Source organism: Quercus lobata, chromosome 5 (genome assembly GCF_001633185.2).
Source record: "Quercus lobata isolate SW786 chromosome 5, ValleyOak3.0 Primary Assembly, whole genome shotgun sequence".
In the NCBI taxonomy this organism is placed as follows: domain Eukaryota; kingdom Viridiplantae; phylum Streptophyta; class Magnoliopsida; order Fagales; family Fagaceae; genus Quercus; species Quercus lobata.
Genome location: NC_044908.1, coordinates 42,491,853 through 42,516,971, shown reverse-complemented (window position 1 = coordinate 42,516,971; position 25,119 = coordinate 42,491,853). Strand labels below are relative to the sequence as shown.

General features: G+C 36.6%; 3 protein-coding genes across 3 annotated transcripts; 2 read left to right on the top strand and 1 right to left on the bottom strand.

Annotated features, from left to right (window-relative positions):
* The first annotated feature begins 415 nt into the window (after window positions 1–415).
* Window positions 416–3,231, top strand: LOC115990499. The gene is made up of 4 exons (XM_031114326.1): window positions 416–837; window positions 1,231–1,362; window positions 1,456–2,905; window positions 3,004–3,231. Exons 1-3 carry the CDS (start codon window positions 416–418, stop codon window positions 2,903–2,905), a joined length of 2,004 nt encoding a protein of 667 aa, XP_030970186.1. The 3' UTR covers window positions 3,004–3,231.
* Window positions 3,232–4,767: 1,536 nt separating this feature from the next.
* On the bottom strand, window positions 4,768–5,750 carry LOC115990498 (serine/threonine-protein phosphatase 7 long form homolog). The gene is made up of 2 exons (XM_031114325.1): window positions 5,640–5,750; window positions 4,768–5,535 (listed from the first exon to the last, which is right to left on the bottom strand). The coding sequence occupies exons 1-2, from the start codon at window positions 5,748–5,750 to the stop codon at window positions 4,768–4,770; spliced, it is 879 nt and encodes a 292-aa protein (XP_030970185.1).
* Window positions 5,751–6,411: 661 nt separating this feature from the next.
* Window positions 6,412–7,247, top strand: LOC115990497 (high mobility group B protein 3-like). The gene is made up of 5 exons (XM_031114324.1): window positions 6,412–6,478; window positions 6,586–6,739; window positions 6,819–6,926; window positions 7,014–7,071; window positions 7,185–7,247. Exons 1-5 carry the CDS (start codon window positions 6,412–6,414, stop codon window positions 7,245–7,247), a joined length of 450 nt encoding a protein of 149 aa, XP_030970184.1.
* The last annotated feature ends 17,872 nt before the right edge of the window (window positions 7,248–25,119 follow it).

The window sequence follows — 25,119 nt, the reverse complement described above, 5'->3', positions numbered from 1 at the left end:
TGTTTGTATGTGATGTGGGGTGAGTATATGCAATTGTTACACTTTTAGAAGTTGTGATTCTTGTACTTTGAGTAGATAGAAAAGTTTTTGTAATTGATGTGAAATGAAAGAGATCAAATATGTCACTAACATAAATTTAGTTGGCTCTCTAATAGGTGCACAATCTTTGAAGAATATTGACATAAATGTATACTTCGGTGGACACCTTTACAATCCTGAAGGGATTGACGGATTCCCATTTAGAGGGGAGGGTATCGAATGCTACTACATGATGTTACGTCGTAAGTTGAAGACGTTGACTGATTTGAAGAGGAAAATAATGGACGAATTGAAATTGAACCCTGCTTGGTATGACATCAAGATTATTTATCGTTGCCCACAAGAAGTTCTTCATGAACGGATAAATTATGGGTATATGGCGATTAAAGAAGATAAACATGTAAAGATGATGTTTAGTAGGATCCAGAAAATGCCCCAAGTAAATGCTACTGAGTTGTATGTAAGTTTGGAGGCGAGTGTAGACAACAGTACTGAGGTGGTGCAAGAAACATCTACGGCTTTACAATTTACAACCCTAGATGATGGATGCACTACAATGGGAGGTTATACGCTCTCATCTCAAGAATATGTTGCGAATACTGGTGGAACCCTCTACTCTCAAGAGACACATTTAGAGGAGGAAGACGAAGACGAAGACGAAGACGAAGATCATGCTGTGAATGATGGTGAAAATAATGATGATATGGATCAGTATGAAGAGAGGATTGAGCGAGGTGACTTTGAGAACGATGTGGATGAGCATGAAGTCGTTCCTAATTTTGAAGAGGAAAATATGGAGTACCATGATGAAGGTGATGCAGATGATGATGATATTGGTGTCCAGCATGATACAGATACGACCACTGGCTACAGACCTCCTGCGGACTCATTCTACGCAAATACTTGGGAAAATATGGTTGATCCTTCACGTCTTTAGATACCATATCTTTGTACTTGGCAAGATGGGATGCATTTTTGTAAAGGGTTGACTTTTGCAAATAAAGCTGCGGTGAAGCGTGCATTGATAATATACGCAGCAAAGGATAATAGAAATTTCTCCATCCAAAGGTCGAGCACAACTGAATTGTGCGCCGCATGCATTGACGACATTTGCAAGTGGTACGTTGGGGCATACATGAAGCCTAAATTCAATGGTTTGTGGATGGTCACGTCTTATGTGGGTCCACACAGTTGTATACCCTTTGGGCTGCGAAGAGATGGTAGAATGATGGATTCTAATTTTGTTGCATCAGAAATTGTGGGAAGATTGCGAAAAAAGCACACTGCTACTGTTGATGAGCTTTGGGAGATCATCCGTACTAAGTATGATCATGAGCTTTCTTACTATAAAGTATGGGACGCAAAACAAAAGGCAATTGCTAAGATTTTTGGGGATTGGGAGGAGTCTTACCAAAGGTTGCGAAAGTTGTTGGCATACTTGGATCAGGATTCGGGTACCCAGTATAGCTATCACACCATACCTAAGCCATTAGAAGGTACTACGTTACTGCGCTATGTATATTGGGCATTCGCTCCATGCATTGCTGCATTCCAGTATTGCAGGCCAGTGATCAGTATTGATGGAACTCATTTATATGGTAAATACAAAGGGGTATTGATGATTGCAATGGCAACCGATGCTAATCAAAAGGTTTTGCCTATCGCCTTTGCTGTTGTGGACAAGGAGTCAGGGGCTAGTTGGGGGTGGTTTTTAGAGTGTCTCAGGACTTCAATAGAGCGTGTTATTGAAAATAAGGACATTTGCATTATTTCTGACCGACATAAAGGTATCAAATGCGCCATTCGAGAGTGGCCTAGAGGGCAAGACAGAAGAGAACGGGTATATCATCGATATTGCCTTCGACATGTTGCTAGCAACTTCAACACACATTTTAATAACCCGACTCTAAAGGCATTGGCCTTGAAAGCTGGATATGCGACTCATGATGCTAAATTTGTGTCCATAATGCAAACCATTAAGGAGGCCGAGATTAATTTACTGAGGGGTGTAGACCCTACTGATCGCCGGATTATACGTTATATGCCATACACATATCTAATGAGTGAGGATGTAGACAAATGGACCCAGTCACATGATGGTGGAAGACGTTACGGGGCAATGACAACCAATATCTCTGAGTGCTTTAATGGGGTTCTTAAAGGTGCCCGCGGTTTGCCCATTGCTGCAATGGTTGAGTTCACTTATTTTAAACTTGTTGCATATTTCCACGATCGACATAAACAAATTACTTCTGATCTCTCTCGAGGTAAGGTGTGGAGTGATTATGCAATGGAGATCTATAACAAAAATGAGCAGAAAATTGCAGGACACACTCTGAGGAATTATAATCATGCAGAGGGTATATATCAAGTGGTTACCCCGTATAACGACCATAGAGCTGGAGGGGGAAATCACAGTCATGATGTGCGCATATTTGATAGAACCTGTGGTTGTGGAAAGTGGCAAAACTTGAAGATCCCTTGTTCGCATGCAATTAAAGTTCTTAAAGCTCTGCATCTCGATGCGCCCAGCTATATTGACCCATGTTACAGTCTGAACAACGCCATTCTCACATATTCACATAATTTTGTGGTGCCAAAGTCAGAGTCATTATGGAGAGACGTTCGCGGACCACGGTGGGTGCCTGACCCACGATTGTTGCGGGCCAAAGGTCGTCCTACGATGTCAAGAATAAGGAATGAAATGGATGGGGTACGGCGAGAACGGGGAAGCCGGAGGGAAGATCCGGAGTTGAGGGAGATTCAACCGAGGCAACGATGTACAGTGTGTCATCAAGAGGGGCATAACCGTAGATGTTGTCCCAATTCCCATGGGGCTTCGACAAGTGGTAGTGCTATGAACTAGGCAAGTGCCGTCACTGTTTTTATATAATATACTCAGAATGTCATTTGGTTTTTGTTCTTTGCATTTGGAAACTAATAACCGTATTTCATGTTTGTCAGGCAAGCGGAGACTTTATTTTCGTAAGTGACATTGTACGTGGGACTTGTCGTTATCTTCTGTATGGACAAGCTAGGTGATTATGTAGAGTATGTTGTATCAGTATGGACAAGTGTTAGGTGACTATGTATAATATGTTATATCCGCTAGGCGAATATGTAGACTATGTTGTATTAACTTAGTTGTTATTTTGTTTATTGTTGTAAATTACGAATAATTGAACTCTTTGCTATCCATTTTACTCGTTACATTAGTTGCGTGATGCAGCTTTTTCCTATAATACGAACAATGATATTACTTTGGCAAGTTCAACCACAAGGCCCTTCTAGTATTGAACTGCCATTGTGTGCTAAGACTTTTGTCCAACAATCATTTTATTGAATAGTTACTGTTTTAATTTGGTTGTAAAACTTTAATGTATGCTCCCTTCGCCTATCATACGTATGTAGTTGTTTGATGTGTTCTGGACCCTGGAAAATTTGCTGCAGGGGAGAAAACTAATTCTGGTCCATGCACCTGTGGCAAAAAAAAAAAAAAATCCCAGTAGAACTCAAGTATCTAAGACTCGATTTCTATTTATGGAAACCGAGTATAAAATACTCGAGTTCTATTGGGATTTTTTTTTCCTTTTTCTTTTTACCCCAATTTGAGAACTAAAAAACGTAATTCAATGTGGTAAATAATTCTGGTCACCTGCGGCCAAAAAAGAAAAAAAAAAAATTCCCAGTGGAACTCGACTATGTTATACTCGGTTTCCATAAATGGAAATCGAGTCTAAAATACTCGAGTTCTACTGGGATTTGTTTTTTCCTTTTTTTTTTTACCCCAATTTGAGAACTAAAAAACGTAATTAATGTGATAAATAATTCTGGTGACCTGCGGCCAAAAAAGAAAAAAAAAATTCCCAGTGGAACTCGAGTATCTTATACTCGGTTTCCATAAATGGAAATCGAGTCTTATATATATTCTCAATTATATATTTCTTTGTTCTAGGGGTTTCTGTTGAACTTTATATTCTCAGTCATAATGCTAACTCTCTTTACATGAAAACATCCAACTATATAAGTAACATATTATATTCCTTTTTGATTGGCCTTCCAACTGAGTTTTCTCTACTTCTTTTAATCATTACGTTTTTTCGATATCTTCTCTTGCTTCTTATAGGCACAATCCCCAAGTTCGAAACTGAAAAGGAATATTTAGATTTATATTGTTTGAAATGGCTTTCATCTTGAATAGACAAATCATTGGTGGGATTGTGGCTGCATTGTTGACAGGCTCAATCCTAGTGGAAATATGCAAATAAAGATGGTAAAACAAATTTCCACATATAGATGCATTTGTGTGTGTGTGTAATGCATTGTAGTTGTCAAATATAGAATCATATTGGGAATCAATTATTATTATTATATTCTTTTTTTGGTATTGTGCATCATAATGTGCAGACATTTTGAAAATTTATATAATACTATAATTCATATAATAATTATACATATATAATAAAATTAAAGCATTTATGCTGATTCACCTCTTACTCATTATATGTAGTGTCTTTTACATTCTTTATAAATAACCTAAAGACTCTCTCTATGAGTGTTACTGATTACAATAAAACCTTTATAAAAAACCTAAAGAGACTACGACTTCAAATAGCAAATAAAATTCCTCAAGAAGAAGTTAGAACCAAATAGAAAAAGAACTCAAAACATAATATAAGACTCGTGCTTTGGTGAAGACAGTATGTTATAGCAGTATGAGGTAGAGACTTACTTCAGGGATAGTGGACCACGTACTGAAGGACCGTAAGCACCCACTGGCGGGCCTCGCTCAACTGTCGGGCACAAATAGGGGAACCTGGCCCATGCCCAGTACTGGAGCAACAGCAAGCACCCACCAATCTGACTGGTGTCCTCGCTTGCCCTGCATAGCTCTCGATACAACCATGCAAGGCAAGCACTTCCCCAACTGTACCTCCGTGGATTGTGAAGGTTTTCCAACTGCTGCACCCACATTAGATGCACCCTATCGCCGGATTTGTCCATGAATATTGTGTCCCCCAATAGCGGTAGGATGTAGCATCGTGCGTACTTATGCAGCTGATCCTCTTCAGCATCAGGCGGCAATGGGTTAGCAACTTCCTCCAAAAGGCGGTTGATGAGAATCCTCTGCCCATCAAGTTGCTTATGGTTATTTTGAGTTACAAGTTGAAAACCAAGGAAGTCCCGGCACACATTCACCCAAGTTTTTTGTGTGCTCCCTGATATAGCGTCACCATCAACAGGAAGCCCGAGAAGAACCTCCACATCCTGCAATGTGATGGTCACCTCACCATGTGGCATGTGAAAGGTGTGAGTCTCGGGCCGCCATCGCTCCACTAAGGCCGTTATCAGGCCATTGTCAATCTCTCTACCTGGGACCCACAGGAGTCCCTCCAAACCAACTGTGGTGATGATGTTCCTCACTCGGTCGTCCACCATTGGAGGTTGCTTGGAGAACTCTGAACTACGACTACGGCAAGTAATGGACCCTGGATCCTGCACATAACAAAATCATGGATTAATATAGTATATGCAAATACGTGTACATTGTATGGATTAAATGCATGTGCACAAGTTACTGTTTTAGTTGAGTGTTTTACCCGCCCATTCCAAATAGCTTCGGACCGATGCGTCGCCTGCTGTGTCAACACCGAGTCGTCAATGGGTCCAGGCTGTGTATAGTCAATGCGTCCAGCATTTGCAGCAGCCATACTGAAGAAGAATGATAAGCAGTTAGTTTCAAAATTGAACACACAATATGCTTAAATATATAGGTATGACTTAGAGCAGCCATAATGAAATGACGACTATGGTTGCTTGTTCATAATTGCAGAATCATAGCAAATTTCTTAGAACTTTGAAGGGAGGACTTCACCGGGAATTAGCTTACTAAACCGGTATTTTGGTAGTTATTTATTTAATTTTTTTTTTTCGGTATGAAAGTTTCCAACATATATCTACTAAATCCTTTTCATGAGAATGATTAAACCAAAATACTCCTCACATGTTTGTGTGTATACTGGCTTTAAAGTAAAAGAAACAACAAGAGAATGAGCCTAATCTGTTCATACATGCACTAATTCAAACATAGTTTGAATTGAATTTTTGTCTATCAATAGAGTATAAAATCATAAATTACAAATTAAGTTTTAACTATTTCAAGTATCTTGCTTTATATGGTAGTCGATATTTACACTATTTATGCTGTAGGTAACTTAGGTTGATTTCAATGGATTTAACTATAGCATATTGCTTTGCTTTGCTTTGCTTTGTATCTCACAGTCATATGATTGTGGACCATTGGGTAATCTTAATTTGTTAAGAATCAAATATGTTAATATATGGGACGCTTTTTAGTGCTAAATACTAACTATGAGCACCATGTTTGGGATTACAGTGCCAGCACTTAGGGGAAAGGACTACGGCAAGACTAAAATGCGTTATCCGGACTACACAGAGACAGAATAAGGTTGCCAGATGAAAAATACATAAGGCCTCCAAAAATGTTTTTAAGTGCACAAGCATCATAATTATCTGTTCTAACAGCATATATATATGAGAATGCAGGACTTGCGAGTAGGAAATGGCCCCATACCAAAGATGGGAGAGACTGTAGTGGTAAGCCACTAATTGTGGAGAAGATTGTGGAGAAGCCCAGTGACCCCCCCAAGAAGAAGCCTACTACTACTACTACAGACAGGTACTCTTCTTCTCTTCCCTTTCTCTGTCAATGCAATCTTTTCTGGGTATAACACTGTTTTTTTTTTTTTGTTTGGCAGGAAGAAATCAAGTTCAACAGCGCCGAAGGCAAAGAAAGCAAAAACTGACAAGAAGTCTAAGGATCCAAATGCCCCCAAGCGCCCACAAACTGCCTTCTTTCTCTTCATGTATACTATCTCTCAGTCCCTCTCTTGCACGTTTGGATTATCTTTCCGCGTGTGTGTGTGCTGAAATGTTTTCAATTTCTGTGTCAGGGATGACTTTAGGAAGACTTATAAAGAAGAAAATCCCGATTCGAAGGGTGGTAAAGAGGTACAAGTATTTATTAATTACTGCCCTTGCTCTTTATTTTTTATTTTTTGTTAGGTGATTAAACTTTGGACAGGTTGTTCTAATCTTCTTGTTTGACTTACAATGAATTGTAGGTAGCAAAGGAGGGTGGTGAGAAGTGGAAATCTCTAGACAGAAAGAGAGAAAAATATTCCTAGGACATTAATAGGTGGAAAACAATAATTATTGACTATGGAACAAGATACAAATGCAGCAAATGAAAGGCAAAAAAAATGGCAGAAGAAGAAAGGACAGAGTTACCTATAGAAGAATTAACATATAAGTGCCTATATCAAGTCATTTTTGGACTTGTCCTATCTTCTCCTATCCACTCTTTATGGTGTCCTTTTCACAATGGGCAACTACGGATTGCAACAAATAGGAAGTACTTATCAAATTGTCGCCATCTTCATTGACAAGAAACACATCACTAAGACAAAAAGTCTACTTGCATCTAGATTCAAACTTTTAAACCTGTAACACCAACGCCTTATAATTAGCAACTATAATTTCAAGCCATCCGTACTAAGGATAGAAGGTTGCATAAGTTATAAACTTATAATGGTCACGTTTCTGCCACACTGAAATGAAGGAGTTCCTTCTGTAGGCCTTTCTCGAAAGTGTATCCATGTGTGAGAATTTGCTTGAGCACAAAATATACTTCCCTACATACTAGAATTTGATATCTGGTTTAAATGAGGCCAACAAAAATAAAATAAACCAGTAAGAAAACCATCTCCTTACAGGGGAAAAAAAAAATCAAATTTTCTAATCACATTTCATCACTTGGCAATGACTTATACATAGCCGAAACATATAAATAAACACTGAGAAAGAACCATGGTAGGCATTCGAGTTGTTTTCTTTATATATGACTGAGCTTTGGTGACATTTTTATACTTCAATATGGTGTTTTGATTCTCCACCCAATAAATTTCTGTGCGTGCTGGATATAACCAGAATATTTTACCTCTATAACAAATTCAGTACAGAAACCAAAATAGAAAAAAAAAACAAAAAAAAAAACGAACTGATTACATTGCAAAATGCATAGGGGACTCACCTTTTTTTCTTCTTTTTCTTTCAGATGGTGGAGACTGAGTTACAGCGGACAGGGACGTGCGACAGTGGGTCGGTGAGCGAGAGAGTGAGAGGGTGACTGAGCGGTGAGGCTGAGAGGGTGAGTGGGTTGGGGCCGGCGTCGGCGTCGGCGACGGTGACGCTGAGAGAGTGAGAGAAGGAGAGGGTGAGTGAGAGTGGGTCGGAGACTGAGAGAGGGGTTTCAGAGGACCGGTGAGGCTGAGAGGGTCAGTGGGTGAGTGGGTCGGCGTCGGCGACGGTGACGCTGAGAGAGTGAGAGAAGGAGAGGGTGAGTGAGAGAAGGAGAGGGAGAGTGGGTCGGAGACAGAGAGGGGGTTTGACTGATGAGGGAGAGTGAGATTGAGATTGGAGAGCGTTAAATTCAAAAAACGCCTATTAGAAATCGAGTGCCTGAGACTCGATTTCCATTTTGGAAATCGAGTCTTAGACAGTCGATTTCCATGTGTAGTCCACGTGGAAATCGAGTTTTAGACACTCGATTTCCACGTGTACTCCAACGTCTTTTTTGCCATGTCAAAGGACGTAAACCGAGCCTTAGAGACTCGATTTAGGGGCCCAAAATCGAGCCTCTGAGGCTCGAGTTGCTAGTTTGCGAAAATGTTTCCAAACTGACCCTACTAACTAAATAGTTGGGGTTTTATGGGTAATTACCCATTTTCGCCAGCCGGACTCGAAGTTTTATTCGGTCAAGTCGCGACCGTGACCGACTTGGGTTGGAGAATTCAAGCCTAAAACCTATAAATTTCTGAAAACTCTAAAAAACAAAAGCAAAAAAATAGAACTGAAAACTTAGAAAAACCTAAGGCCGGAGAAAGATAAAGACCAGACGAAGAGGGAAGGATTCATTCTGCACTGGTTCCTTCTCTCCCTTTTAGTTCAAGTTCTATATGATTTTGATTATTATTGGTTTTAAGTTTCAATTGATTTCTGAATATTTCATATTTGCTACGTTTTTTTTTTTTTTTTTTTTTTTTTGCAGCAGCTGTACATATTCGTTAACCTCAGCCTTGCCAATCACCAATAAGTCTTTTTTGCTTATATAATATGTATTATTATTGTGATTTTTTAAAAAAAAAAAAAAAAATTCAAATTGTGAAAAAGATTACATACATACAGGAACTCAATTTGAGAACTGTCTGATGTGGGCGTGTTTTCAAAGCTCACCAATGCTTACTGTTTGGTTGCCATTGGTGGTTCCGAGAACTTCTATAGGTTCCCTGTTACGTACCAGCTGCCATATCAGATTTGGTTCTTGCTTTTGAATTTGCTTAGGAGTTTATCTTTATCTTAGCTATTGATTGTTATCTAATATTTCAAGTATTTGTTATTTATTGGGATAACAATTGCCTTTATCCTTATCAGATTAGTAGGCTAGGTTGTAGGAATTGTTTCTATCGTTTAGGTGTTAGATTTGTTTTTACGTTCAGTTATATAGGCCTATTATGATTGATAAAGAGGTATGAGAATATTTTAGTAAAAATCAAGTTTTGCTTGTTAAGGAGGTCTCGGTTAGCCCTTGAAGTATAACCATAAATTTCCTCTTATCTACTGTTTTATTTCTAAAAATCCTTAGATCTAACCATAGCCCCTCGAGGGAAAAGAGGATCTGCACGAGGCCGTGGAGGGGGTCGTATCAAATTGGTATCAGAGCAGGTTATGGCTGAGGATCGTGTAGACAAATTGGAAGGTGAGGTTAACAACTTGACTTCCATGGTTTCGGAACAATAGAAGATGATGAAGGAGATACAAGGAATACTTGTTGCAATGCATACTCGTTTTGACAACCTTTTGAGTAATCATAGCAGTGAGAGTTCTCACAAGCATGGTGGGGTGGAAAGATCTTCAGGTAGATTCAACTATGGACCATCCGGCCCACATAGTGCTGTATCTCCAAGGGTGACAAAACTAGATTTCCCACGCTTCAACGGAAATGAAGATTCAACTAGTTGGATATGCCATACAGGGCAATTTTTTGAATTCCAAAATATTGTTGAGGAAGAAAAAATTTCATTGGCTGCCTACCATTTGGAGGGGAAGCACAATTATGGTATCAATTACTAAAGGAAGAAGAGAGAGTGATCACTTGGCCTCTCCTCAAAGAAGACTTGTACACACGTTATGGCCCAATAGAGTTTGATGACTTCTTTGGTGATCTAACAAAGCTTAAGCAAATGGGATCTATGAGAGAGTATCAAAGCCAATTTGAAAGATTGCTTAGCAGAGTAGGAAAATTACCACTGGCACAACAAGTGGGTTGCTTCATTAGTGGCCTTAAAGAACATCTACAAATTGATGTTCAAGCCCTCAAACCAACTTCTTCCTTATTTGCTATAGTGGGCTTAGAACTTGTTAAAATATATTTAAAATAAATTCAAGTAATATTTAATTGTTATAAAGGTCAAATATATTTTCTGGACTATTTATTTTTAACTTATTTGATTGGTTTGCTTATTCTTGTACACCACAAATTCTTCTGCACTTGGATTTGGCTGAAAGATATATTTAATTATTTTTAACTTAATTACATTTTTTTTTTTTAATAATAGGGCCATAAGCATGCAATTCTTAATAAGGTGATTAAGACTTGGTGTGTTTAATTTTCCACATTCATGTGGAATAAAGTATTTGTGTATTCTAAATTTAATAATACAAAAATTTTTATTCTTTTACATTAATAATTAATGGGAATCAATTAAAACTTATTTTGCATTAGTTGTACTGTACTCTCCTGCAAAACTTCAGAGATACATTAGCAGTAGTGATGCATACTAATTAATCTTGCATGTTTAATTTACTTTACTAACACGTTAATGAATTGCAGAACTTCAGCATTTGAGAAATAGTCTACCAGATCAAGTTGTTTTTCAGCGCATAGATGAAAGATTTTCTGCTCTGGGAAATTGTATAGCATGCAATGACTATGTTGCTCTAATTCACACAGATCTCGATAGGGTATCATTTACTTATCCCTATATATATATATATATCTATATATATTTTCATGTTGTCTGGCAACACAACCTAAAAAAGAGATGAAACCATATATATTCCTGCACCAAAAGGAAACTAGGAAATTAGTTAAATTGTTGAACTGCATGCATCTAACATGACCTCATAAAGCTTAACTAATATTTACTTCAGTAATTTGTTTATTGAAGTTCGTGTTTTAATTATATTTTTGAAATCAGAAGCGACCAAGATTTTTCATATTTCTTTAGAAGTTTGATGAAGTGATCCATAAAATTCTTTGTAGAGGCACCCCAAAATATATATATACATATACATATATATATATATACACACTCCTGCTTCTTCAGGAGGCCTATATACAACTTAGGCAATGGGCACATACTCATGGTTTTTAAACCCTGAAAGTTAGCTAAAAGAGTTTTGATAGGCATTCCCAAGGCTTGTGAATGTTTATAAACTCATAGCATGATGATTTGGTGTAGGTATTATTAGGTTGTAATATCTTAGGACATTTTAGAATACTTATTTTGGTTGGATTACTAACAAGGCCGTAGAAATGTAGGATTTGTCTTTGTTATAAGGAAGCAATTTCTTGGTATCATGGCTTTCCTTATGTAATTGCATAGTGTGATTAATGATCTATAAATAGTCTTACACTTTTAATTAGCCACAATATATATTTCGTTTAAAAATGTACACTATCATAATTATTATTATTTTTAAATTATTTATTTTCTGCCAAGCTGTATGGATCTTAATCATTTTTTTTTAATACAAAATAGAAATTTTATTCTAGTTTAATCTAAGTGTATATATGTGTGTTATTTTTAAAATCTTTATTTTCTACTAAGCTATATGGATCTTAATCATTTTTTTTTTTAATACAAGATAGAAATTCTATTCTAACTTAATCTAAGTATATATATGTGTGAAGCTCCCTCCTAAAGACTTGAATCTTGGTCCTTACCCCCCATACCCCACAAACACTTATACTTGTGAAGTGACTATCACACCAAGAGTGTACAATGATTGATCTTAATCATTCTACCTTCTAAGTTGTGCCATTTGAAAGTCATTGATCACTTGTGTCGTTTTGCCTTATTTATAGATTTTACTAATGACAACCCCGACCTCGCAACATGAAGGGCCTCCTTCGCGATGCTCCAAAATAGACTCCATTCTTCTTTATGCAATTAGCCTTCAAGCAGAAGTGTACATAATTAATTAATAGTGTAAACGTGAGTCACGAGAGAATGAGACATGACTTCATCCACACTAGAGAAATGTTTTGTACCTTTCAAACAAAGATTCATAACAGTCTTCTATTACAAAAATCAGAAAAGAAATGCAAACGTTACTGAGGAGATGATTATTGGAAAAACAGAGGAGAGTTCTAGAGAATTGAAACTCTATTTCATTGAACAATCAATTGAATTGAATACACTGATACAATCAGATGCGTATATATATGCATCAAATCCCTCCACAAGTAACTAACTAGCAGCTAACAGAAATAACAAAACTAATACACGTGCCTGTCACATGTTGAGTTAAATACATATACAGAACTAAAACTACATGTCGTTTCTATCTATTATGTGAGATGACTATTGTCGTTTACTGTACAAACTGATTCTTTGGAACTTTGCTTCTTATATGTGCTCTTGATTCTGCTCCTCTTAGCTCCATTACTTCCTTTAGCATCTTGACAACCCCTCCCCCCCCCCCCCCCCCTTCAAGTGGAAGAGAGGCATGAATATTGACCATATTCAACTTGGATACAAGAAAGGAAAATTGTTGGGCATTCAAGGCTTTGGTTAACAAGTCTGCAATTTAAGAATTGGTCCTAACATGTATCATTCTGACATACCCTTCCAAGACTTTATCTCTGACAAGGTGACAATCAATCTCTATATGCTTTGTTCTTTCATGAAAAACAGGATTTACAGCAATGTGAAGGGCTGCCTGACTATCACAGAACAAGAGGGCTGCTTAAGGGTGCTTGAGACTGTTTGTTGCTTCTTTGACTTCCATGAAATCAAGGATTCACCAAGGAATATGCAAAAACCAGTGACAGATCTCCTAGTGTCAGGGAATGAAGCCCAGTCCACATCAGTAAAAGCCTTTAAATGCAGTTCTGATTTGCTTGAGAAAAACAACCCTTGGCCTGGTGAACTCTTTAGATATTGCAAGACCTTATGAGCTGCTTGCAAATGAGGCTCTCTAGGATGTGCCATGAACTGGCTTAGTCTATTCACAGCAAAGGTTATGTCAAGCTTGGTTATTGTCAAGTATAGCAACCTTCCTATCAATCTTCTATAGGAGCTTGGATCTTGCAACTCCTTCCCCTCATACTTTACTAAGCTTGAGATTCTGATCCATAGGTACTTTGGCTGGTTTACAACCTAACATGCCAGCATCACCTAACACCTCAAATGTGTACTTTCTTTAGCATAAATTGATACCATCAGTAGTCCTTGCAACTTCAAGGCCTAAGAAAAACTTCAAATCACCCAAATCTTTTAGCTTGAACTGTTGATCCAATAAAATCCTCAACTCATCAACTGCTTGCTTGTTATCACTAGCAATCAATATATCATCAACACAAACCAATAGAGTAATAAAGGAAGCAGAGGTCTTCTTAACGAAAAGAGAGTAATCAGCCTTGGACTGTGTAAATCCGAGAAGAACCAATGCAGTGGAAAACTTGGCAAACCACTTCCTTGAAGCTCGTTTTAGTCCATATAAGGACTTAGTAAGCTTGCATACCAGCCCCCCCTTGCTGTGTAAGTCTAGTGGGAGATCCATATAGACTTCTTCCTTCAATTTGCCATGAAAGAAGGCATTATTTACATCAAGCTAACAAAGCTACTAGCCTTGCACAGTAGCCATTGCAAGAAGACATTTGACAGTAACAAGCTTTGCAACAGGTGAGAAAATTTCAATGTAATCAAGGCTTTCCTTCTGTGTGAAGCCTTTAGCCACCAACCTGGCTTTATATCTTTCCACAGTGCCATTAGATTTGTACTTCACCCTATATACCCACTTACAACCAATTGTCTTTTTATGAAGTGGAAGAGCTGTGAGAGTCCAAGTGTGATTAGCTTCAAGGGTAGAAATCTCAGCTGCCATAGCCTCTCTCCACTTGGGATCTTGAATTGCTTGGTGATAGAATTTAGGCTCCTCAATGGAAGAAATGGCATTATAGAAATGCAAGTGTCTAGGAGACAATTTGTGGGAAGATAAGTAAGAGGATAAAGGGTAAGCAGTACTAGGTTGAACTTGAGACACCTGATTGCACTTATAAGCTTGCAAATAAGCAGGGCTATGTGAAATACTAGTTGATTTTCTAAGAGGTGGAATGGAAGCAGGAAGTGTAGTATGGACAAAAGGTGAGGAATGATCAAGGGAAACATTAGACTGATTAGGATGGACATTAGACTGATCAGGGGGAATAGCAGACTGATTAGAAACATCAAAATGACCCAAAGGAATAGGTAAGGAACCAATAAGAATAGAAGAAGGAGAAGAAGTGTCTGAACAAGTGGGAATGAAGAAAATGCTCAATAATAGAAGTGGAGTCTACAAGTGGAAATGGAACAGAAATTGGACAAGAGGGAGAGTTAAAATTAGGAGTAGATGAATCAGATAAAGGAAAAGAGGTGACACCAGATAAGGAAGAAGAAGAATTTGAAAAAAGGAAGATAGACTCATGAAAGACAACATCTCTAGAGATAGTAATCTTTCTAGTATAAAAGTTAAGAACTTTGTAACCTTTCATAATAAAAGGGTAGCCTAAAAAGACACATGGGGAAGCTCTAGAATCAAACTTCAACCTGTGGACAGAAGGGGTTGAAACGAACCACAAGCAACCAAACACACTAAGATGAGTAAAAGAAGGCTGTTTATGAAACAAAAGCTCAAATGAGGATTTATAACCTAACAAAGGCATAAGCAACCTGTTAAGCAAATAAGTAGCTGTCAAAATACATTCACCCTAATACGCTAAGGGCAGATTGGATTGAAACTTAAGAGATCTAACAACATTCAAAAGATGTTGGTGCTTTCTCTCAACCATAGAATTTTGCTAAGGTGTATAGGCACAACTCTTTTGATGCACAATACCATGATCACTATAAAAGTTGGACAAAGAGGATTTAAGAGCATTATCTGATCTAATTGCCTTAATGTCAATGTTAAATTGAGTCAAAATCATGTTATAAAATGAAATCAAAAGCTGTTTAACATTAGACTTAGCTTTCATGAGATATACCCAAGTTGACCTAGTGGCATTATCAACAATGGAAAGAAAAAACCTAAAACCATCATAAGTGCAAATAGAATAGGGACCCCAAACATCTACATGAATCAAAACAAATGGCTTAATACTCATTTTATTGTTTGAAGGAAATGGCAGCCTCTTCTGCTTAGCCAAAGGATAGATGGTACAAATGTCATTACAATTGGAAGAAAAAGAAGGCAAAACATCTTGCAAAGATGAAAATTTATTAAAAGAAGGGTGTCCTAATCTAAAATGCCACAAAATGGACATTTTTATTAGAGATAGATGCTGAAAAAGTTGACTTGGGAAGCTTTTTGGTGAAGAGGTAGTCTGACAGAGAAGGTGGAGTCCTAGAAGTGCAGTTCTGCAACAAGTACAGACCATGTTGGACTTCACCCACTCCAATCGTCCTCCAACAATAAAAGGTCCTGAATGAAGCAAAATTAAGACAAAAACACAAGACAAAAAGGCAATCTTTGAATGAGTTGATTGACAGACACAAGATTAAAGGAAAAAGAAGGAACACAAAGAACATGTTCAAGGGTAAGTGAATTGGACAGTTTGACAGTACCAATGTGAGTAACATGAGCAAATTCACCATTAGGTAATTCAACAACACAATGGGAAACAACAATATAAGAGTGAAAAAGTGAAAGAGAACAAGCAATATGATCACTTGCACCTATATCAAGAACCCAATTACTACCACCAAAAGCAAATCTATTCACAAGCTTAGCAAAGAAAATGGAATGCTTAAGATTACCTGCCAAAAGAGTTGATTGAGAAGTAGAAGCTTGGTTGGAAGAAACACTGTTGGCCATAGCAATTGAACTATTTTGAGAATCAGATCCTCTAATCATGGCAAGCAGTTTCTGACATTGCTCCATTGTGAAAGGAAAATGTTGTGGAGTTGGTGTTGCAACAGACTCTTGAACAAAATCCAGAGAAGAGACCTGATTTGCCCTTGCCTTAGTCTTATATCTAGGAGGATATCCATGAATTTTGTAGCATTTCTCCACGGTATGACCAAGCAATCCACAATGGCTACAAGTAGGCCTCTCCTTTCCTTTCTTGAAAGTCTTGGAACCAGAACCAAGATTCATTGTTTTGGCTACAAGGAATGTGGATTAAACAAAAGGACCATTGTTGCTATGTCCAATTGACCTCTGCCTTTCATCTTGAACCAACAATGAATATACCTTATCAACAAAAGGAATGAGATCCATTAACAGAATTTGGCCTTGAATGTGAGAGAATGAATCATTGAGACCCATTAGAAGCTGCATAATTGCTTCTCTGTGATGAAGATTGGTAATCTTTTCATTCACATGGCACACACACTTCTCACAAGAACATAGAGGAAGTGGTTCATAGTTTTGTATTTCATCCCATAAGATTGAGAGATTGGTAAAATAATCACTCATAGTGAGTTCCCCTTGAGAAATGCTAGCAAGATCTTTCTACAATTGGTAAACCCTAGGTCCATTGCCTTGAGAGAACATATTCTGAAGCTTCTTCCAAACTTCCTTGGCAGTTCTCCAATACACCATACTAGTTGCAATTTTAGGGGAAACATAATTGATGATCCAAGAAACCACAATTTCATTGCATTGTGACTAGCTTTGAACAAGAAGAGGAACTTTCTCCATGGCAGAAGTCAGAGAAGCAGAGCCATCAATTAACCAAAATTTATTCTTGATCCTAAAAGCTCTTTCCATAGATCTTGCAGTAGGGTAGTTTTCTCCTCCAATCAATGGCTAAGATACAAGAATTGCACCAAGGTTTTTGGCGTGGTGAAGGAAAAAGGGATGTGATTCATCAATGGTAATGCTTGTAGAAGCTTGATCAAAAGATGCCATTGATGAAGCTTTGAAAGGAAAAACTCTAGCTTTTGAAGAAGAAGAAATTAGGCAAAAGCAAGAAATGATTGCTCTGATACCATATTGGAAAAACAGAGGAGAGTTTTGGAGAATTGAAACTCTATTTCATTGAACAATTAATTGAATTGAATACACTGATACAATCAGATGCGTATATATATACATCAAATCCCTCCACAAGTAACTAACTAGCAGCTAACAAAAATAACAAAACTAATACACGTGCATGTTACATGCTGAGTTAAATACATACACAGAATTAAAACTACATGCCGTTTCTATCTATTATGTGAGATGACTATTGAAGTTGAAGTGAATTTGCTCATTTGGATTTGATTGATTTTGCTAGCTATTTATTTTGTGATGTTTTAATGTTTTGATCAAGTATTCATTTAGAATTTTGGCAATTTTATTTGTTTTCAGCTAACCAGCAAATATATGTGTATATGATTATCACGCTGATTGTCCGCTTTGGGGAGCCAAGCCCGCACAGTTTTGCTCTCTGAGTGTAGTAGTGGTACACCATACCTTGCTGCAAGGGCTTATAAGGCATGCGTGGGGCGCTTCTCTTGCCGATGTGGGACTAGGGTGTCACAGGGTCAAAGCACCCCAAAAATCCCAAACCCCATACTTGGTTTTATGTGTGGGGATTTTCCCGCGCATGCTGATTGTCCACTTTGGGGAGCCAAGCCCGCACGGCAGAGTGTAGTAGTGGTACACCATGCCTTACTCCAAGGGCTTATAAGGCATACGTGGGGCGCTTCTCTTGCCGATGTGGGACTAGGATGTCACAGGGTCAAAACACCCCAAAAATCTCAAACCCCATACTTGGTACTGAGAGCAAAACCGTGCGGGCTTGACTCCCCAAAGCGGACAATCAGCGTGCACGGGAAAATCCCCACACATAAAACCAAGTATGGGGTTTGGGATTTTTTAGGTGATTTGACCTTGTGACACCCTAGTCCCACATCGGCAAGAGAAGCACCCCACACATGCCTTATAAGCCCTTGGAGCAAGGCATGGTGTACCACTACTACACTCAAATCCCAAACCCCATACTTGGTACTGAGAGCGAAACCGTGCGGGTTTGGCTCCCCAAAGCGGACAATTAGCGTGCGCGGGAAAATCCCTACACATAAAGTGTAGTAGTGGTACACCATGCCTTGCTCCAAGGGCTTATAAGGCATGCGTGGGGCGCTTCTCTTGCCAATATGGGACTAGGGTGTCACAGGGTTAAAGCACCTCAAAAATCCCAAACCCCATACTTGGTACTGAGAGCAAAACCGTGCGGGCTTGGCTCCCCAAAACGGACAATCAGCATGTGCGGGAAAATCCCCACACAATATATATATATATATATATATATATATTAACTATCTTAATAACAAATGAGACACTTGAAACCTTGATAGAATTCCACTTGAAATAAATTAACTATCTTGATAGTTAATGAGCCACACGTGACAAAAGCACATCAATTTTACATGTAATATTGAGACTTGTAATATATACAAATATTAAACCATTTGGCGCAAGGTGTAAATAATATAGTGAAACACAAAATTATGATCTATAATCAAAATAACTTAAATAAATTTTTATTTTTATTTCAAATTAATTTAAACTTTCGATAAATAGAATTTTGGCAAAACTACATTGTTGGTCTACGATGTTTATCATATGAGTGCAATTAGTCCCTCAAGATTCTAGTAAGTGCTATTTATCCGTCAAACAGTATTAGTCCTTTTGTTTATTGGTGTTAGTAGTGTTGCTTACTTGGCTTATAGAATAATAACTTGACATTTTTTTTAATAATATGTCATTTTTTAATATAATATATATATATATATATATATTTTTTTTTTACCTGTTGTTGAGGACATTTTTTTGAAAGGGTTGAAATAGTGAAAATTAGCGCAAACACCCCTTGGGTTCATTTAGTTCATTTAAAGTGTGATTAATCTGCCAAAATCAAGCTCAAAATTTCAATATTTAGTGAATAGAGGCTAATGGTGCATCACAAAAGTGGAACCATAGTGCCAGGCAACAAAGGGTAGAAGAATACTTATAATTCATTACATTTGGAACTTTTCTTCACATATTGCAGGAAAGAAATTTGAGAGAGATGGTGAGGAAGAGAAAGAATACTCCTTGGTACCACTATTTTCACCTTTAGGCCTCAGAATCATGCAACTCCTTGATGGCTGAATGGACTTATATTCTGAAATTAGGGTTTAAAAGGCAAAACGTCGTTGGTCTTGTTTGACCTGATGGGGAGACTTGATATTAAGCCGGATGCTCTTAAAGGCATGTTTAAGCATAATGGCTAAGGCCATGGTCCCCTATGATGTCAAACTAATGGTTAAGAGGGATAAGCTGTTTTAGTTATAAATAAGGAAACTCGTTGACCAAAGCTTATTAGCTGCACATTCCCTGCTAATTCGGTCTTCTAGGGAGCTACTCTGTGACAGAATGATCAAAAGTCTGCCAACGAATTAGAGTGCTCTAGGGACCTAAAATGGTGTGTCTGAAACTTCAGCCACATACAATAGAAGCTGCAGGTTTCTATTTGGGTGAAAATTTTGTGAACCAAACCCTTTCCATGAGTTTTAAGAGCATCCACAGCAGTGGAGCTAAATTTTTAGCAATTTAGCTCCACCAAAAGTTACTTTATCTATTTTACCTACACACATGCTACAGCAGTGGATCTATTTTAGCTTTTAACACAATAAAATAATATAAACATTACAATAAAATAATATATGTCTTACAATAAAATAATATATCACACTAACCACAAAAACATCTACAATAAAATAATATTTCATTCAACTACCAACACACCACCGCAACAACCATCAATCCCATAAAAATTACTGTACAACCACAACCCCGTCGTGCCCATCAAAACCAGTGAAGAAGAAAAAAAAAAAATGCAGAAAAATCAACACAACCAAATCGAAACACACAGCAAAAGTGAAACCCAGAAGAACCAACAGACCCAAAATCCCACTGTTGCAGATTCGGAGAACAGATTAATAAAAGGGGTAAATTACTTTCCCATTGTACTCTTTTCTTTTTTTTGATAATCCTTTTCTCGTTGTAGTAGAATAGGAGGAAACCACCGCTGTTGGTGTCCTTGGCTTTAGCTTTTCAAGACTGTCGGTTTAGAGAGGAGATCGAGCCATTTGGGTATTGGTTTGAGAGATAGAAAGATAAGAAATCACCACCGCCGTTGGTGGTGGCGACTGTGGCCATGAGAGAAGGAGGCACTACTTGAAGGTTTCATCCATGGAGGCCAGAGAGAGAGGGTTTGAGAATGTTCTAGCAGGAAGAAAGAAGAGATGGAGAGGGAGAGAGACACGGAGAGAGAAGAAAAGCAAGAAAGAATAAAAAATAGATAAAGTAGTGTGAGTGTAAAATAAAAAATTAATTTTTTTTTTTGCTCCAAGCTACGGTGCACATCTATCTATAGATGTGCACTGTAGCAATTCATCTAAATTTTTTAACTATGGCTCCACTGCTGTAAGCATTTTTTTGTGTTTGTGGAGCTAAATTTTAGCAATATAGCATTATAGCTACACTGCTGTGAATGCTCTAAGTGCTGTCCACTCCCCATCCCACTCAGTAGCACGCATAACTCAGGTTAATGTAAAAGGTTAAGAAAAGAAATTTACAATCATACCCTCCAAAGTCCAAACCACACTCTCTCAAAGTCCCGAGATGTCACATGGGCTTGGATTATACTTAAAAGGTTAAGAAAAAATAAATTTACAATCATACCCTCCAAAGTCCAAACCACACTCTCTCAAAATCCCTAAATGTCATATGGGCTTGGATTATGCTTAAAAGAATGAAATAAATTATAATACATGACTTGGGCCAATAAGGAAGTCGGGCTTGGATGAATTGGGCTTATAGAAAATCTGTGAAGCAAATTCCTAACCAGTTCCAAATTAGTTTGCTAGATATCGTATGGGTTCTGTAATTGTCTATTGCAGCAAATATATAGTTCTATAGATAGTGAGTATAAATCTTGCCAAATTTTGTGTAAAGCCATTGAGATTTTGCTTAACAACACAGCTAGATAGTTTATCCTAATTAAAATAGAGCTTTGTTGGATATAAGAATTAAGAAGAAGAGGTGCAAGGAAGATTCTGAAAGCTTTCTAACTTCTATGAAGTGATTGAATAATACGTTAAATAGCTATGTCAATTTATGTTTTTATATGACTAGTCGCTAATCCATGCAATGCACGGAGAAGCTATTGACAAAAAAAAAAAAAAAAAAAAAAATCCAACAATGAGTAAATAGATATTTTGCTAGTTAATATTTTTTAAAAATGAAGAAATATTTAACTTCTATATTTTTCCATAGTTTAGAAGTGTTGTCTAACATAAAACGTTATTGAGTTGCAAGTGCATAGTTACCGGAACCTACAAAGTAATTTACAATTCTTAAATTAATAAAGCAAAACTCCCAATAGTTATATATATACACACACTCAAAACTAATATAAACTACAAAGATATAAACAAAGACCATGATATGAGAAAGACACACCAAGCTATATGACTTTCTCGTAGTAATAATAATATAGACAATTCAAAATATGGAACAATATCAAAATTATAATACCTAATTTCATTATCTTTTATGTTGAATCCCAATAGTTATATATATACATGACTTTTTTTCCTTTTTTCTTTTTTGAGTCCTATCAGAATTTTTGTTTTCTTTTTATTTATATAATGCTAATGTCTAAAAAAAGTCTAAGGCTTCGGTTATATATAAGAAACTATTAAGCTCATCCTTTAAAAAATTTAAATAGATTATGTCTTACCTTAATGTTTTCCTTGTGGTGAGGACAAATAGAATGAAATAGGTGCTTCATGCTAAAAAACTTTCTTCTAGTCAAATACCAAACTTGTTAAAATTTTAGTGAAAAGGAAAAACTCATCAAGAGGTAAGAGAGAAAGAAATTACGCAATGAAAAACCACAATGAATGAAGAATTGATTTCAAATTTGAACTTCCAAAGAACAGCATAAATTTCAACCATAGGTTCAAAATGCCAAGTTAAACTTGTTGCTGAACACCTAGCAAACACAGCCAAGAAATATAACTTTTTTAATCTACATGTGAAATTTTTAAATGGACAACAGAAATTTTTTTAATACTTATTGAGAAATAAGATAATCTGCGATTTTTCCTAGATTTTTTTTTTTTTTTTTTTATAAGTAATGTAAATTTTTCCTAGATTAGTTGAATTAGATCACAAATGAAAACTCTAGAAATCAATTTCATACCTTTTTTTTTTTTTTTTTTTTCATTGATTCACAGTAAAAACAAAACAAATAAGCAAATAAAATTATCAACTAAATAGAGAAACCCTAACATTGATTTGATTTCTCGATGGTAGTGACTGGAGAATGAGCCAATTTGGTCCAAAATTTGCTGATGGCAAGTGCCAATGATAAATAAATAAATAAATAAATAAATAAATATATATATATATATATATATAAATTATAAAATCAGATATACCTAATCATTGTTTGTTGTTTGAAAAAGAAAAGTATAGGATCAGATTATTCCTCATAAGAATCCTATTTTAAATTTTTAACAATTATCTAAAAAAAATGTTTTCACATAATTAAAAAATTAAAAACAAAAAACAGACATGGAACCCATTGCATTACCCATTACGTTTACGCTTAGTAGTTTAGGGTTCATGGAGAAAGAAATATCAAAATAACAGAGACGGATTGCAAAAATATATTTTCTTTTCTTTTTTTCTTTCAAGGATCTGATAAGCAAAAGATGGATTGAAAAATACTTACCATGTGTAGGAGGGTGTGTGGTAAATCTTGAAGCCATAATTGGGTGATGCTACAGAGCGTTTAGGGCTTCCTACACAAAAACTTTGGCTAAGAGATGAATACCTGGAAGGGATGTTGTTCAACTTCATCATTGTTTGAAGACTTATTAGTGGGAAGTATATGTGCCCATATCTACAACTGGAAGCTTCTCTCCAGGTAAAAACATCTCTTTGGAGACATCATTCAAATAGTATCAAGGGAGTCTTCACCTGTCGTCATCAAATCCTTGGGAAGAATCTAGAATGGACGTATCAATATCTTCTTTTTCTTTCACCAGTTCTTTGTTTTGATCCTTCTCAGGAGGCAAAAAGATGCAAAGAGTTTTCTCATTTGTACCACTCTCAAGCAGGATCTTCTCTTGGGAAGGCACTCCTTCATCAATGCAGATGTCTTTCACAACAGTTGAGAGAGGGATAGGTTTGCTAGGGTTTTGAGGTGGGAAGGAAGGAGTTATAACGTGAGCCTCTCTCTCTCTCTCTCTCTCTCTCTCTATTTTTGAGTCTAAAAAAAATATAAATTAAAAATGCTGACATGGAAAATTGTGGGAGGTTCAAAGGCTTCGATTTTATATAGATATATAGATTATGAGAATTGGTTAGGATAGAGAATGGCCGAATGGGGATTTGACTTAGAACCGGTTAGGATTTATTTATGTATAAAATAATTTTTTGTAATTTTTTTCGTTAAAAAAATGCGACATCATTCAAAAAATAGCTGGTCACTATCTCATTAGTGACATAAGTAATACCACTAACGATAGTTAGTAGAATGACTAATTCCGTTCATTTCTAAAATTAGTCATTCCGCTCATTTCTAAAACTTGAAAAACTAGTAATACTCACTTGAAACTTGAGAAATCAATTGCACTTACCAAATAAACTTAAAAAACCAATAGCATAGTTTCGCCTAGTCTTTTAATTTTCTTGAAGGGTCAGTTTGGGATCCACTTATTTTGCTGAAACTGAAAACTTTTTACTGTAAGTACTGTAGATAAAGGTAAAAGTTAGCTGAAATAGTATAGTGAGACCCATGAATAGTACCAAAAAGTGTAGTGGGACCCATAAATAGTAGCAAAAATAAGCTGAATAATAAAAAAAGTTGGCAAAATTAATCATGCCAAACAGACATGAAATTTAAGTAATAGAGTTTTACTTAGAGTGAACTATCCAAACACTTAGGGTGAACTATGCAAACAATTCACAAAATATTTTGGTAATAGAGTTGTAAATAGTTTTAACAATTAATAAAAGTGTAGCGACTTGATGCAACTACAAATTACAAATTTTACTATATAGTGTTGAGTATTAAGTTGCAACTTAAGATATGAAAACCACATTTTTATTCTTATCTTACTTGAGTGTTCAACTATCAATCCCAACCGTCCTTAGATTTTCCAAGGTTAATTTGTAAATAAAAAATTTAATTCTTGGTCAAACTAGTAAAGCCTACTTTGATCAAAGTTAATTTATGGAAGCTAACTGGTAAAGTCTACTTTGATCAAGGTTGAGCTAACCAGAATCCACCTTTGGTTAAAGTAGACTTCACCAATTCACACTAAGGGTCTGTTTGGAATCTGCTTATTTTGTTGAAACTGAAAACTTTTTGTTGAAAATATTGTAGATAAAGGTAAAACTTAGCTGAAATAATACAGTGAAACTCATGAATAGTACCAAAAAGTGCAGTGGGACCCATGAATAGTAGCAAAAATAAAATGACTAGTAAAATAAGCTAACTTTTTAATTGGTAGCCAAATGAACACTAAGTTAACCTTGGTCAAAGTAGATTTTATCATGAAAAATGAATTTTGGGCTATTTGGCATTTTTGGGATTATTTGACCTTTGTATATTCTTAGTTGGACTCAACTAAACAGAGTTAAAGTCTTGAAATTGGCTCAACAAGTACCTAAGCTAGGGTT